Source organism: Urocitellus parryii, chromosome 4 (assembly GCF_045843805.1).
Source record: "Urocitellus parryii isolate mUroPar1 chromosome 4, mUroPar1.hap1, whole genome shotgun sequence".
In the NCBI taxonomy this organism is placed as follows: Eukaryota; Metazoa; Chordata; class Mammalia; order Rodentia; family Sciuridae; genus Urocitellus; species Urocitellus parryii.
Window position 1 is genome coordinate 211501126 of NC_135534.1, and position 13727 is coordinate 211514852.

The window sequence follows — 13727 nt, forward strand, 5'->3', positions numbered from 1 at the left end:
AAGGCCAGTCTCAGCAACTTAGTAAGACCCTATTGCAAAATAAAACATAAAAAGGGCTGTGGACAGAGTTTAGTGGTAAAGTACTCCTGGGTTTAATCCCCAGTACTGGTAGAAGGAAAAAAAAAAAAGGAAAAAGATTCATTGAGGGAAATTTGCATGATCTACCTAAAATGAGTGAAGCCCACAGCAATTTTACTAAGGGAGTTTAATCTGTGGGAGCAAAAGTGATAGTTGTGGGGAGGAGAGCAGAGGGGCCCCAGCAGAGGGGCCATGATGAGCAGGAATGCAGTGTGAGTCCAGGAGAAAGAACTGCATGCAGGGGGCCAGGAGAACTTGCCTGGGCAACCGTCTTCCTGGATGCCCTGGAGTAGCATGGCCCTTCTCCACGCCAAGCCAGGCTGATGGCAGGATGCAGGCAGCACTGTGGGTCAGTGAGCCCCAGGCCGGCTCTGTTCTGCCATCTTGTAGCTCTGAGATCCCCAGGCTCCCAGGTGCTGGCACTGAGCAATACTGGAGGCCTTGGTGTCCCCTGAGGGCACAGTGCCTAGCTTGGTGCTCCTCCCTTACAATAGCCAAGCAGGAGGTGGGCAAAGGCCTGTCGGAGTCTGAGGCAGATGGCCTATGCCTCCAGCTCTGGAAAGTGCTGGCCCTGCCTGTTGTGGTCCTGCTCTGCCTGGGTAGTGGTATTGTCAACCACATGCCCTTCCCCAGGGGGTCCATATGTGGGCTCTATGTGCACCACACCCCTAACTTAGAGGCCCTATGTCCTCGCAGGTGGTAACCTGGACCTGGAGAGCCAAGCAGAGGGGAAGAAGGAGGCAGAAGCTGATGATGTGCTGAGGAGTGGCCCCCGGCCCATCGTCCCGTACAGCTCCATGTTCTGTCTAAGCCCCACTAACCTGTGAGTCTCTCGCTCCTGTGTGTGTGTGTGCTGGTCTGGTCCTCCATTGCCATGACCCGTGTGAGCTCAGCAGTCAATATGTGTGGAATGTGCACCATGAGGGGCTGATTCTGTGCACTTTGTCCATGTGAATGGCGTCAGTCAGCAATCCCCTGATGCACACCCCATCACCTCATTTTGTAGATGGGACGCCCAAAAGACAGATGCAGACTGGCCTCTTAATGGGTCCCTGCCCCTGCCCGTGGTATGGCTCATGGCTGCACACAGGGACTCTATATCCATCATGCGTGCCCACCCTGCCTTTCCATCATGCTGTTGCCCATGTATGCGTGTGCAGTGCATGTTCCCATTTCGAGCATGTGTTCCCTCCTGTGCTGATCTGTCATGGATTCATCCTCCACTTCTCAGTTCAGTGATTCGTTAATCCAGCTGACATTTATGTGTGAACAGCATCTTCGGTGTTGGGAATATGCATCAGTCACCAAGACAGACAAGAGCACCTGTCCTTACCAGGTGCATGGGAATGGGAGAGGCAGATGACCAAAGGGAGAAGTCAGGGGGTCACTAGATGCCACAGTGATAAGTGCTAGGAAGAAACATGGGGTGGGGTTGGGAAAGGTCAGTGGGGGCTCAAGCTGAAGCGCAGGCTTGAGGAAGGGGAGGGAGAGTGCTCTGGGCAGAGTGGAGCGTGGGAGTGAAGGTAGAGCCCCACAGAAGCCAGTGAGGACCAGGACATGCTTCCAGTGCAGGAGAGGGCTGCTCTGTGCAGGAATGCTGTACAGTTCCCAAACCTCTCCCTCTACTCTACCTGTAGCTCCTGGTTCTGTGCAGGGCCAGGTGTCCATGTTGTTGGGCTTGGGGGTGCCACAGAAAGCAGGTAAATGAATGCAGGTACACTCGCAAAGAATGTTTCTCACACAGTGGGACTGACCTTGTCTGGCCAGGAGCTGTCATGTGCTGACCCTGATGTAAATTTCTGGCTTCTGAACCTGGGAGCCCTGTTAGGAATCCTAGTCACTACCAGTTGCCTGGCCATTGTCCCCTGGCCATGGAGACACTGGGTAAAACTCCACTCTGGTGCCAGCCTTTTTATGTTGGCCAGCGTGAGTCCTTCCTGTTGGGGAGGCCAGCACCTGCCCCAGCACCTACCCCAGCTCATGGGCCCTGTCCCATCTGTGCCTATCTTCACAGGCTTCGCCGCTTCTGCCATTACATCGTCACTATGCGGTACTTTGAAATGGTCATTCTTGTGGTCATTGCCCTGAGCAGCATCGCCTTGGCTGCTGAGGATCCTGTGCGGACAGACTCTTCCAGGAACAATGTGAGTGGCAGGGTTGGTGGCCCCATCAGGCTGCGGGGTGCCCAGGGATGGGGGCGTGCAGGGCCTGTCTTCTTACATGACACACAACCCTGAACCACTCTGTTTGTCCTTCCTGTGGGTAGTGGAACCAAATATCTGAGGAGGCCACTTCCCCCAGCCCCCGTTACAGACGTCCTGGGGCAGAGCTGGGGTTTTAGTTTGTGGTGGGGGGCTGTTTTCAGAGGGACGCTTGTCTCAGAGACCCCACAGACCTGTCATCTGCTCAGAGGCCTGGTGGGGGGACCTGGAGCTCATGGGCCTGTCTCTGGCTCCTGGCCCAAGCCCTGAGAGAATCCCTGCTTCTGGTTCTAGGCTCTGAAGTACATGGATTACATCTTCACAGGTGTCTTCACCTTTGAGATGGTGATGAAGGTGAGATGTGGCTCCTGTGGCCTTGCACAAAGGTGCGTGGAGCGTGTACTGGCCATGTGCTCAGGGAGCGAATGTGTGCGTGTGCAGACGTGAAGGTGTGCTATGTGTGTGCGACGTGCTGCCCCTCACAGAGGGCTCTCCGCATCACACCAACCCTGGGCGTACTCCCAGAGGCACCCTGTCTCCCTGCACTTGACTCTGGAACACAGGTTATGGGCTTTCTTGAAATTGTGTGTGTGTGGACTCAGTCCTTTTTCTAGGATTGCCTGGCAGCCGCAAAGGGAGTGGGGGCAGGGGACACAGGGATCTTGGGGAGAGAGGACTTGGCTGGAGGACTGTTGGCTTTGAATGCTGAAGACTACATGTATCAGGAATCCAGGGTTTGATGACAGATTAAGTTCACCGTGTCATTGCAACCTCATCTTCCTCTGCAGGGCCCCTGTCCACATTTGGCAAGGGTGTCCTGAGGTACGTTTGCATAGATGTGTGTCCAGCTGAACATCTGTGACTTCAGTGTAGCCTAAGTTGTGGCAGTCTGCAGTATACTTGGGGTAGTTCCATGTGCGGAGCACTCACAAGGGTGCCCAAACATGTTACCTCTGCTATTCTGTGCACTTGCAAAGTCGCACACTGACACAGAACTCACAGATGATGAAGCTGAGGCTGAGTCATGGTTCTTGTCAGAATCACAGTATTAGGTGTAGCAGAGCCAGCATGAGAATGAAAGTCCTTGGAATTCTGACCAGCAGTTCTTCCCACTGCCCTGAGCTGACCCTCCTAGGTCTGGGTAAGGTGTGAGCTCCTTGGAGCTGGAGCTGAGTGTGTGCCTGTCCCCAGCAGTGGAGGAGTGAATGGAGACAGAGACTTCACCAACTCATGGGGATCCAGGAAGTTGGGCACCAAGCAGCCATGTACCTTGTGGAGTAGCTGGGTCGAGGCTTCTTTGAGGCCATCAGAGGCTGTAACCTACAAAAGTGTGGGAAGGTGGACAGAGCTGCATGGAAGTCTTAGATGTGCGTACTTGTGCACTGAGCTTCCTGCTGGAAGGGTGTGCCTAGACCATGCCTTGCCCCACGGCCGGAGCCTGGTTCTGCCTCGATTTCTGGAGTATACTGTTCCCTAATGTGTGTTTTTCCTTGTAGATGATTGACTTAGGACTGCTGCTGCACCCTGGAGCCTACTTTCGGGACCTGTGGAACATTTTGGATTTCATTGTGGTCAGTGGGGCCCTGGTGGCATTTGCCTTCTCGTAAGTAATCACATCTACTCTGGATCCTGTGGGTGCAATTCCAGGACCATACTGGGGTGTGGGGGTGTGGGAGAGAGGGAAAGGAACACTAATGGTCTCCCTAGATGTGGCTCTGTGACTGCCCGGGGGGGGGGGGGACTGTCCCTGCCTGCTGGGACTGGACCGTGTAGGTCAGGAGGATCCATGGCCCATCTGTTCCCAGCACAGCCTCTGGTTCTGGGATGGGATGTGCAGCCTCTCTGGCTTTTTGGCCTCTGCCTTGGGGGGTCCTTTGGAGTATATTTACCTGCTTGGAGGTCAGTACCTGACCTGTGTTTTCTGCCCCAGTGAGAGCTGGTGGACCCCTTTCCTGTGGGGGTGAGAGTGTTCCTTTTGACCCTTGAATGAGTGATGTTCATCTGGGTGGGTAGCTGGGTGGTGGGTGGCTCCCTCAGGCCCTGTGAGGGAGTGGGGTGCTTGGGCAGGAGGCATGAGGGAAGTTGTGGGGTGCTATCCAGACACTGAGAGAAGTTTCTTCATCTTCCCTGCCCCCGGGGTGGGATACACTGACAGAGGCCCCAACTCTGCCTCCCTTAGCACTGACTCTGTTCTCTTTGTCTTCCTGTCGCTGGACTCCGGTAGGAGCTTCATGGGGTAATGCCTCCCCCTCCCCCTTACTGCCCGACATCATGGCACACCCACAGCCTCCACTGGCCTCACTCTCATCCATTCATCTCCACCCCATCTGGGCTGCATGCTGCCAGGAGCCATCCCCAAGCCACCTTTCCTGCCATGCCTCTGGGGACTGGGTGGGAGCTGGGGCTGGAGCTGGGGCTGGGCTGGGCTTGACACTGCCCTTGGTGAGCAGGGTATGAGTGATGGAGGCTCAAACTTTGGCTTGGAGGGCAATGAGGGCCCTGAGTGGGACTGCCAACTGTGCCCAGGGCCCAGGAAGCTGGACATGCCCAGGCGCTTTCCCCTGGGACTCCTCTGGAAATGTGGCTTTCTTTCCTCTCTCCTCTCCTGGCCAGCCCCCTGAAGCTCCTGGTGTCTCCTCTGGGTGTACCAGTAAATCTCTTTCTATGACGAAGGAAGTGAGAATTTTGCCAGCATATCAGTGAGGGCCCTTGGGACAAGAACTGCAGCAGGAGTGTCGGAGAAGGCCCAGTTAGGAGCAGGGGCAGGATGGGACCCAGCCCTGTGGCCTGGAGCAGGCCCTGAGCCCCAAGGGTAGCCTGTTTTGGAGAGCTCTTCCCAGCAAGCCTCTGTCCTGGCCTGGGCTCTGTGAGCCTGGCGCAGGCCCCTTTGTTCCCTTCTTTTCCTGGGCCGAGCTGGGTGGGAGTGTGTGTTCAGGGAGTGCTGGGTGAGAAGTGGCCAAACCCAGTGTTTCAGAAACAGTTCCATCTGATTCTGGAATGTGGGGCTGGGCCCAAGTTCTCCTTTCCCCATGAGAAAGGCCTGGGCTGTACAGCCTGCTCCCCACTCCATCCAGGGCTTTGCTGGAACCCCAAGGGCAGTCACCGGGACAGGCCAACCCTATGCAGGCCAGGCCCCAGGGATCTTGGTGGGAAAGGGCCTCAGAGTAGGCTGGAGCAGGGTCCCTGTGAGTGGCTGCTGCCCACTCTGCCTCTGAGCATGACCTCTTCAGCAGGATACCTTCTTTCACTGCTGGCCTACTGGGTGTAAGGGGCAAGGGCAGGGCCATCACCCCTCACATCTCCAATCAGGCTGCCACTTCCTGGATCCCTGACAGCAGAGAAAGCCATCTGGGTCTGCTCTGGCTTCTTCCATGAAGGTCCCGATCTGGGTCCGCTGACCCCTGGCTCCATAGCTTGCTTCTGGTGCCTTGATTTTTCCCATATGAATTCCTGTCTCCCCATCTTTCATCTGAGTTTTTCTGTCTACTATTTTCTTGGTGACCTTAGTGTCTCTGTAGCTTCCTATGCCTGCGTGTCTTTCTGTCTCTCCCTATTCCTGCTTTCTGCTTCTGTTATTGCTCTGTCTAATTTTGTAACTGTCTCTTTCTTACTCTTTTCCTCCACCTCCCTCTTCCCTCTTCCTTTTGGTTTCTTGTTACCTGGAGGAGCATTGGACAGCTGAGGATAGGCAGAGGCCAGACAAATCCCTTTACTCCTGCCATGTGGAGTGAAAAGCAGGCTCATGACTATTGCAGTGCTGGGAGAAGGTTCTAGTACCACAGGCATGCTCACAGCCCTCACTCCTGGTCTGCAGGCACACGCCAGCCCCCTCAGTCCTCTTTGTTGCTGGAAGCTGATTTAGGGGTGGGTGTTGGGAGCACTGGAGAGATGGAAATAGCCACTGTGGTCTGCAAGAATGGGTTCTTCCAACTGTAAGCTCAACTGTCTCTGTGTACTAGTTGTGCTGACCTGGCCCTTGTCTGGCCCCTGTTCTCAGATAAAGCAGCTACAGAAAGAGACCTTTCTGCTCTGGGTGCTGTACCCTGCAGTCTCCAGACAAAATTCTCAGGGCATTGAGAGCCAGACCCCGTGGGCCGTGCGGGGCCAGGCATACCCACATGTTCTGCCTATCTGCATTAGTGGCTTCTCCCTTCTAGAGGATCCAAAGGGAAAGACATCAACACCATCAAGTCCCTGAGAGTTCTTCGCGTCCTGAGGCCCCTCAAGACCATCAAACGACTGCCTAAGCTCAAGGTTGGAGCCTGGAGTTGGGGCTTGAGGGGCATGCTGTGCGTCCGCATGTGCATGCATGTGTGTGCAGGTGGTACAAGAGTGTGTGTGAACAGGTACCTGCATGAGGATGGACTTGTTCAGCTCTAAGCACCTGCCTAAGGAGAGCTCATTCCCAACAGACTCCTGTAGACCCCTCTTTCTTATCCCAGCAGTGCCAGATGAGCGATGGTATTTTCCTCAGCCATGCAGGACAGGAAGGAAGGGGCTGCTGAGGGGGATGTGTTATGTGAGGGGCGTTGCTGGCACTCAGAGGCTCCAGAAAGTGACTGTGGGACTGGGCCCTGCAGGGTGGACACAACTGAAGTTCTGCATAAAGGAAGAGAATCGACCCAGTCTAGTGATTACAGGGCCCGCACCAGGCACAGAGGAGCACTCCTGACTTTGTACGGGGCATTCTCGTGAGGCCACGTGGAACTGCGGAAAGCATTTGCTTGGAATCTGATGTGGCCTAGGAGGGTACCCAGAGGCCCTCCATCCTTTCAGGAGTTACACCTGGTGCTGCACAGGAGGGGTGCTGCACACAGCACAGTGGCTTCATGGGTCCAGACCTCTGTGGACATTTGTAGCAGGACATCCTGAGAGGTGCTGCCTCAGCTCTGAGAGCAGCATTGGGTGTGCAGGGTCCAGAACCTGAGAGCAAGCCTGGTGGGTGGTGGTGAGTCACAGACCAGAGAGTCCCCTCAGGGCCCCAGAATGTGCCCAGAGTCCCTGTCCTGTAGTCCTTGGAGCCACAGCACTCTGCTGCTTCATCCTCAGTCTGCCCCACATCACTGTTGTTCATGAGTAGGAGCAAGACCAGGGGAAGGGCAGGAGGCTTCCATATCCCCTCTGAGTAGGCCCTGCCCCTCTGGGGCCCAACTCCCAACTGTAAAGCAAGTTCTTCTGGGCTTTCATCTGTCCCTTCTAGCACCTCCTGCCACTCTCATAAGTTCTGTATGGCTCCCCTCATGAGAGAGACAGCACAAGTCAACTTCCTGTCAAGTCGCCTGGTGGTGGCCTTACATGGGCAGGAGCCTGAGGGCCTTGCAGGGTCCTGGAATGCCCATGGTGTCTGGGTCTCAGTGGTCCTGAGGTTCTGAGCCTGTAGCCTGCCCTGCCCTGTCCTCTCTTCTGGTCCCCTTTCCTGCCCCTGTGTCTCCCCTTGACTCCTCCTCTCCCTGCCTCCCTTCTGGCCCTGCCCCGTCTCATGGCTCCTCCTTCCCTTGTGGTCCCACCCCTTCATCCCAGCTCTACCTTCTCACATGGTGGGGCCTTTCCTCTGGCCCCCACCTGTCCCTCACGGCTGTGTCCCTCCTCCCTGCAGGCTGTGTTTGACTGTGTGGTGAACTCCCTGAAGAATGTGCTGAACATCCTGATTGTCTACATGCTCTTCATGTTCATATTTGCCGTCATTGCAGTACAGCTCTTCAAAGGGAAGTTTTTCTACTGCACTGATGAATCCAAGGAGCTGGAGAGGGACTGCAGGTAAACTGAGGCAGGGTGCAAAGCCCTCAGCCCCAGATTGCAGAGAACCCCTGGTGTTCCCTCAGGATCGTGTGGGGCTGGTCACGTGGCTCAGGAGACGTATTTACAAAGCGGGGACACTGGGCAAGGGCTGGAGGGCTTGCCTGGGATGTGCTGATGCCATGCACAAGAGGGGGTAGTGTGCCCCATCCCCTCCTCTGAGGGGTCAGGGACCAGCTGTGCTCAGAGTACTTCTTCCTGCCAGCAGCTATCCAAGGAGCCACTATCCTGCACACACCTTGGCCATCAAGGTATGTCAGGGCCCTCTAAATCTTGCTGGAGGTCTAGGTTGGACCCTGAAAATCAGAGGGCTTGGCCATGGCTGCTGTTGCTTTCACTGTCCACAGGGTTTCTCAGATCTTCCTGGGCCTGGCCCTACTTTCAAGACAGACAGGAGAGGTGCCCTCAGGGAGGAGCCAGGGAGTGGAAGGGTGACTGTGTGCACCTAAACCTTCCCACCTGTGCAGCAGAGGTCCCAGGTGTCTCTGGCTGTGTGGATGTCACACTGCTCACTCATCCACTCTGTGGTGAAGGCTCTGGACAGATCTCCGGGGGGCTGTCACGAGCAGTGCTGCTGTGAGCATCCATGCGCACGTCCCATCTGGGTACTGTCTATCTAGAAGGGGTCGCAGGCTATGCACATGTCACTGATGCTGCCACATGCTTGTGCAGTGACACCTCTTCAGTGTGAACGGGAGCTCGCAGTACCCCACATCTTCCAGTGTGCCCTGTGTCCCTGTCTAGCTCTCCAGCCTTCCTGGGCTCTGTGGTTTGATTTGCACATGTGCTACCAGCAAGGTTGAGCCCCCTCCCCTGGGTAGTTTGGCTGCATAGCCGCCCTTCCTGGGCAGTGTCCATCCCAGTTGTTGCGTGTTGGTGTGTGGTTGTCTCTCTCTGTGGGTGGATTTGCAGGAGTGCTCTTATTTTCCTGGGTAGGCCTTTACTGATATCCCTCCTTTGTAGAGTGCTTTCTGCTCTTTCAGTGGTGCTTTTTAAAGAACAAGTTTTTGATTTTAACATAGTGCAACTTAACTTTTTTATTTTCTCATGTTCACTCCTCCATGTCCTGCAGTCAGGGGTGTTTTTTTTCTGACAGTGTTGCTTTTGCCTCTCATGTTGAGATCTGCAGCCTACTGGAGTTGAGTGTGTGTGAGGCAGGGCAAAAGGTGGACTTCCTGAAGGTGAGTGTCCAGTTTCCCAACACCACTGATTGGGCAAGATCATCCTTTACCTACTGCAATGGGATTCTTTGTTTTTATAGTTCACATGCCATGAAGCTTATTCACATAATCCTATTTAGTGTGTACAACTCAGTGACTCTTGTTATATTCACAGACACACATTTTTATCACCTTAAAAAAACCCCAAACCCCAAACCAAACAAAATAAAATCCAACCTGTACCTTTTAGCTGTCCTCTCTGTCCCTATCCCTAGCCCTGTGTAGCTCTGAGCTGGTGTTCCATGTCTGGATTGCCCTGCTGTGGACATTCCACGTGTGGAGGCAGACACTATGCAGCCCTCTGGGACTGGCCTCAGCACAGTGAATGGGGCTTGGTGTCCCTCTGTGCTGTGGTGGTCAGTGCCTTCTCTGTTCCCTGCTGTGCCATGGGGTATCTGTTCATGGGCCTGCTGATGGTAGGCCAGGAGTGGGCCTGATGGTGTCTGGGAGCTGTGTTGAGCTGCCTGAGGAGGTGCCAGGCTGTTTCTAGGGTGGCTGAGTCATTTTCCATTCCCATCTGAACTGGTGCCAGGGTTTCGCTTTCTCCAGGTCCTCATCAACACTTCTTATTTTCCTTCCTTTGTCTTCTGTTTTCATCATGTTCCTGTTCACAAAGTGGACTGATGTCTCAGGAGAGTTTTGATGTTCTTTCCCTCAATGGCTGCTGCTGTTGAGCATATGTTCAAGTGCCTGTCGGCCCTTTATATGTCTTCTTAGGAGAAATGGCTGTTTGGATACTTGACCCATTTTAAAAATTGGGTTGTCTTCCTATTGTTTGTAGTAGTACTTTGTATTTTCTGGGTACCAACCCCTGATCTGTAGATGACTAATAAATACTCTTCCCACTTTCATGGATCATCTTTCCACTTTCTTGATGGTGTCCTTTGAGGTACAGAGTTTTAAATTTTGATGAAGTTCAATTTACCGTCTTTTTTTCTTTTCTTGCTCATGATTTTAGTTCCATATCTAAGGCTCCATTCCTAAATATGAAGTCATAGAGATTTGTCCATTTTCTTCTGAGTTTTGTGGTCTTAGCACTTACATTTCGGACTTTGATCTTGAGTTACTTTCTATGTGTGGACTGAGGTAGGAGCTTGAGTCTGCTCCTCTCAGCCTGAGTGGAATGCAGTTCCACAGCACTGACTGTGGAGGAGCCTGCTCCTTCCATGTGGAGTGTACTCAGTACCCTCTCCAAATGCCAGCTGACCATGGACACAGAGGTTTGTTGGGTCCCTTAGGTTTAACTGTGCTCTTATGTGTGCTCCTGCCTGCAGGGGTCAGTATTTGGATTATGAAAAGGAGGAAGTGGAAGCTCAACCAAGGCAGTGGAAGAAATACGACTTCCACTATGACAACGTGCTCTGGGCCCTGCTCACACTCTTCACGGTGTCCACCGGAGAAGGGTGGCCCATGTGAGTGCCCGTGCAGCCTCAGGGTGCCAACCTGACCCGTCCTGCGGTGCCCTGAGCTTCCCAGGAAGCTCCCTTGACACTGCCCTCCCCTCAACCAGGGTGCTGAAACACTCCGTGGATGCCACCTATGAAGAGCAGGGTCCAAGCCCTGGGTTTCGCATGGAGCTATCCATCTTCTATGTGGTCTACTTTGTGGTCTTCCCCTTCTTTTTTGTCAACATCTTTGTGGCCTTGATCATCATCACCTTCCAGGAGCAGGGGGACAAGGTGATGTCTGAATGCAGCCTGGAGAAGAATGAGGTAGGTGATGCCTCGGGACCTTCTGTGATGGGCAGTGTGGGCAGAACACCAGGCTTTCCTTCCGCACGCACATCACTCATGGACAGCCTGGGCAGGCCTCCTTCTTCCTGTAACGGGAGACCATGTCTGGGCAGTTGGGGCCTACTGGAGGAGGCCCCGGGCTGCCTCTGCTGCCTGCTCTTTCAGTGTTATTGTTTGTAGTAGTACTTTGTAGCAGGTGCTGATGGGTTGGGCTCCGCCTGGGCTCAAGCTGCCCTTCTTTCCACACAGAGGGCCTGCATTGACTTTGCCATCAGCGCCAAGCCCCTGACACGGTATATGCCCCAAAACAAGCAGTCGTTCCAGTATAAGACATGGACGTTTGTGGTCTCCCCCCCCTTCGAGTACTTCATCATGGCCATGATAGCCCTCAACACAGTAGTGCTGATGATGAAGGTACGAAGCCCCATGCGGAGGAGGGGGTCAGAGCCCAGCTTGAGCCTGGGTGGGAGTGGATCTACTTCCTTTTGGCACATGCCGGGGCTGCAGCTGCCTCTGTTGTCCTGGCCAGCACAGGGTGCCTATGGGATGCTGTTCCTTTTGTGGTCTGGGAGCCAAGACAGTGAGAAGGCTCTGGGAGAACTCAAGAGAAACAAGGAGGGGTGGGCAGGTGTGGAGTTCTGGCTGCCTCCTGTGGCTGCCGAGCCCTCAGCCACTGGCACTCATTCCCGACAGTTCTATGATGCGCCGTATGAGTATGAGCTGATGCTGAAGTGCCTGAACATGGTGTTCACCTCCATGTTCTCCCTGGAGTGTGTGCTGAAGATCATCGCCTTTGGGGTGCTGGTATGTACCAGCCTTCTGGTGGCCTGCATGGTGGCTCCCTCTCTGTTGGGCAGCATTTGGGGCTCACAGTTTGGAGCTGGGAATTCCCCAAGTCTCCAGAACACGTGTGATTCTTTGGGGACCCCAGGGAAGGGGCTGCTCCTACACTCTCAGCTGCCTGAATCTTGTCCTGGTCCTGGGTGCATGCCGGGTTGGGACCCTCCTCTCTCTACATGTGGCTCTCAATTCTGCATCTGCCCGGGCTGGAGGTGTCTACTTGTCACGGGCCTTCTCCTGGGATCTGTCACCCTTGCTTGCTTCTTGATCATGGACAGTGTGCCCAGTGGAGCCCTTGCCAGTCAGTGGCACTAACTGCCCTTCTTTTTCTCTAGAACTATTTCAGAGATGCCTGGAATGTCTTTGACTTTGTCACTGTGTTGGGAAGTATTACTGATATTTTGGTAACAGAGATTGCGGTAAGTAGCATTTCCTGCTTCCCCCAGTGGGGCCCTCACATGGTTTCCTTCTAGAGGGTTCTCTCCTTCGTGCATCTCCAGGTCCTGATGTATTTGTTCCCTCCTGAACCACCCAGGATACCTGGGGCAGGGGAGGCTCCTTTCCAGAGGAGTACCTTGGGGATTGGGTGTTGTGGCCCCCGATGTCTTCTGTGTTGGTGGCCTGAGGATCACCTGGAACTCCATGGTATTACGTGATCAAGAAGACATGAATGTTTAGGTTTATAGGTGTCTACTGCTAGTTGCATCTAGCAACTTGGTCTCAAAAGTATGTAAGCCGCATCTAGTAAGAATTTATATTTAAGGCCTGGTGATGTGGCTCAAGCAGTAACGCGCTTGCCTGGCATGCGCGGGGCGCTGGGTTTGATCCTCAGTACCACATAAAAATAAAAAAATAAAGATGTTGTGTCCACCGAAAACTGAAAAATAAATATTAAAAAATTCTGTCAAAAAAAGAATTTCTATTTAAAAATCAGGTTTGTGCCACGTGTATGTATATGTGCACATAGTTGCTATCTGGAGATGTTCCTATCAAACACTTACGGATGGTATCTTGCCGTAGTCCGGCTGCAGCAAAATAGCTGGGGGGCTGTTTATTGTAGGGCAACAGAGCTATTTATACATTTTGTACAGCTTATCTTAATTAGCATAAACTAGATACATCAATCAACCAATAAGGAATCTCCACACTTAATGGCTCGCTTTTGTTCCTTCTCAAACCACTCCCTCTGACATTTTGCCAGGCACCATCCAGACTTGTTTACGAACTCTAACATTTCTCTGGCAAAATACCAGGTGTTATTTTTGACTTATTTACAGACCTTAACAGTATCTAAAAGTGATCAGTGTTGGGACGTAAATTCACCTCAACAGATTCCAAACTCTTGAATCATGAAGTACCATTTTTTATAGTGTCATGAGTTATTGGAAACAAAATGGCAGAAAACCTCATTGATTAGGCCCCAGGTTGAATTCTCTGGGAGCAAACCCTGAAATGAGGATTCATGTAAAAGTTACTTCTTAAAAGAAGAACCAGTGGAGGGGCTGAGAAAATGGCTGGGAAAGAGGAAGAGGACCAGCGTTGCCACATCTGGAGCCAAATCTTCTGGAGATGATTGGGGTTACCCCTCTTGAGAGGTCCCTGAAGGGAAAAGGAGCTGCATGGGGCTAAGTGTCATCCCCAGGCACCCCCTACTCCCCAAGAATACCACATGCAGGTGACACAGACTCTGGCAGCACTGATGCCGTTGGCAGTCACTGGCCGCATGGTCACAGGATTGTGTTGGAAAGCAGGCTCCTGTGGTCCCCCTCTGCTCTACCCTTGCTCATTGGGTGTACTGTGCATTCTTGAGATGGTGCTAGTCACAGCCTGTGGGAGACTGGGTAGGGCTCCCTGCTGTG

General features: G+C 53.4%; 1 protein-coding gene across 1 annotated transcript in view; it reads left to right on the top strand.

Moving 5' to 3' along the window:
* The window catches only part of Cacna1b (calcium voltage-gated channel subunit alpha1 B), a 144706-nt gene that overhangs the window by 75145 nt on the left and 55834 nt on the right, over nucleotides 1-13727 (top strand). Inside the window, exons 18-29 of the mRNA XM_077797372.1 lie at nucleotides 775-901; nucleotides 2093-2222; nucleotides 2574-2633; nucleotides 3776-3882; nucleotides 4504-4515; nucleotides 6437-6533; nucleotides 7876-8036; nucleotides 10570-10707; nucleotides 10806-11007; nucleotides 11278-11442; nucleotides 11722-11832; nucleotides 12204-12287. Coding sequence (XP_077653498.1) covers nucleotides 775-901; nucleotides 2093-2222; nucleotides 2574-2633; nucleotides 3776-3882; nucleotides 4504-4515; nucleotides 6437-6533; nucleotides 7876-8036; nucleotides 10570-10707; nucleotides 10806-11007; nucleotides 11278-11442; nucleotides 11722-11832; nucleotides 12204-12287 — 1394 coding nt within the window. The remainder of the gene's footprint in view (nucleotides 1-774; nucleotides 902-2092; nucleotides 2223-2573; nucleotides 2634-3775; nucleotides 3883-4503; nucleotides 4516-6436; nucleotides 6534-7875; nucleotides 8037-10569; nucleotides 10708-10805; nucleotides 11008-11277; nucleotides 11443-11721; nucleotides 11833-12203; nucleotides 12288-13727) is intronic.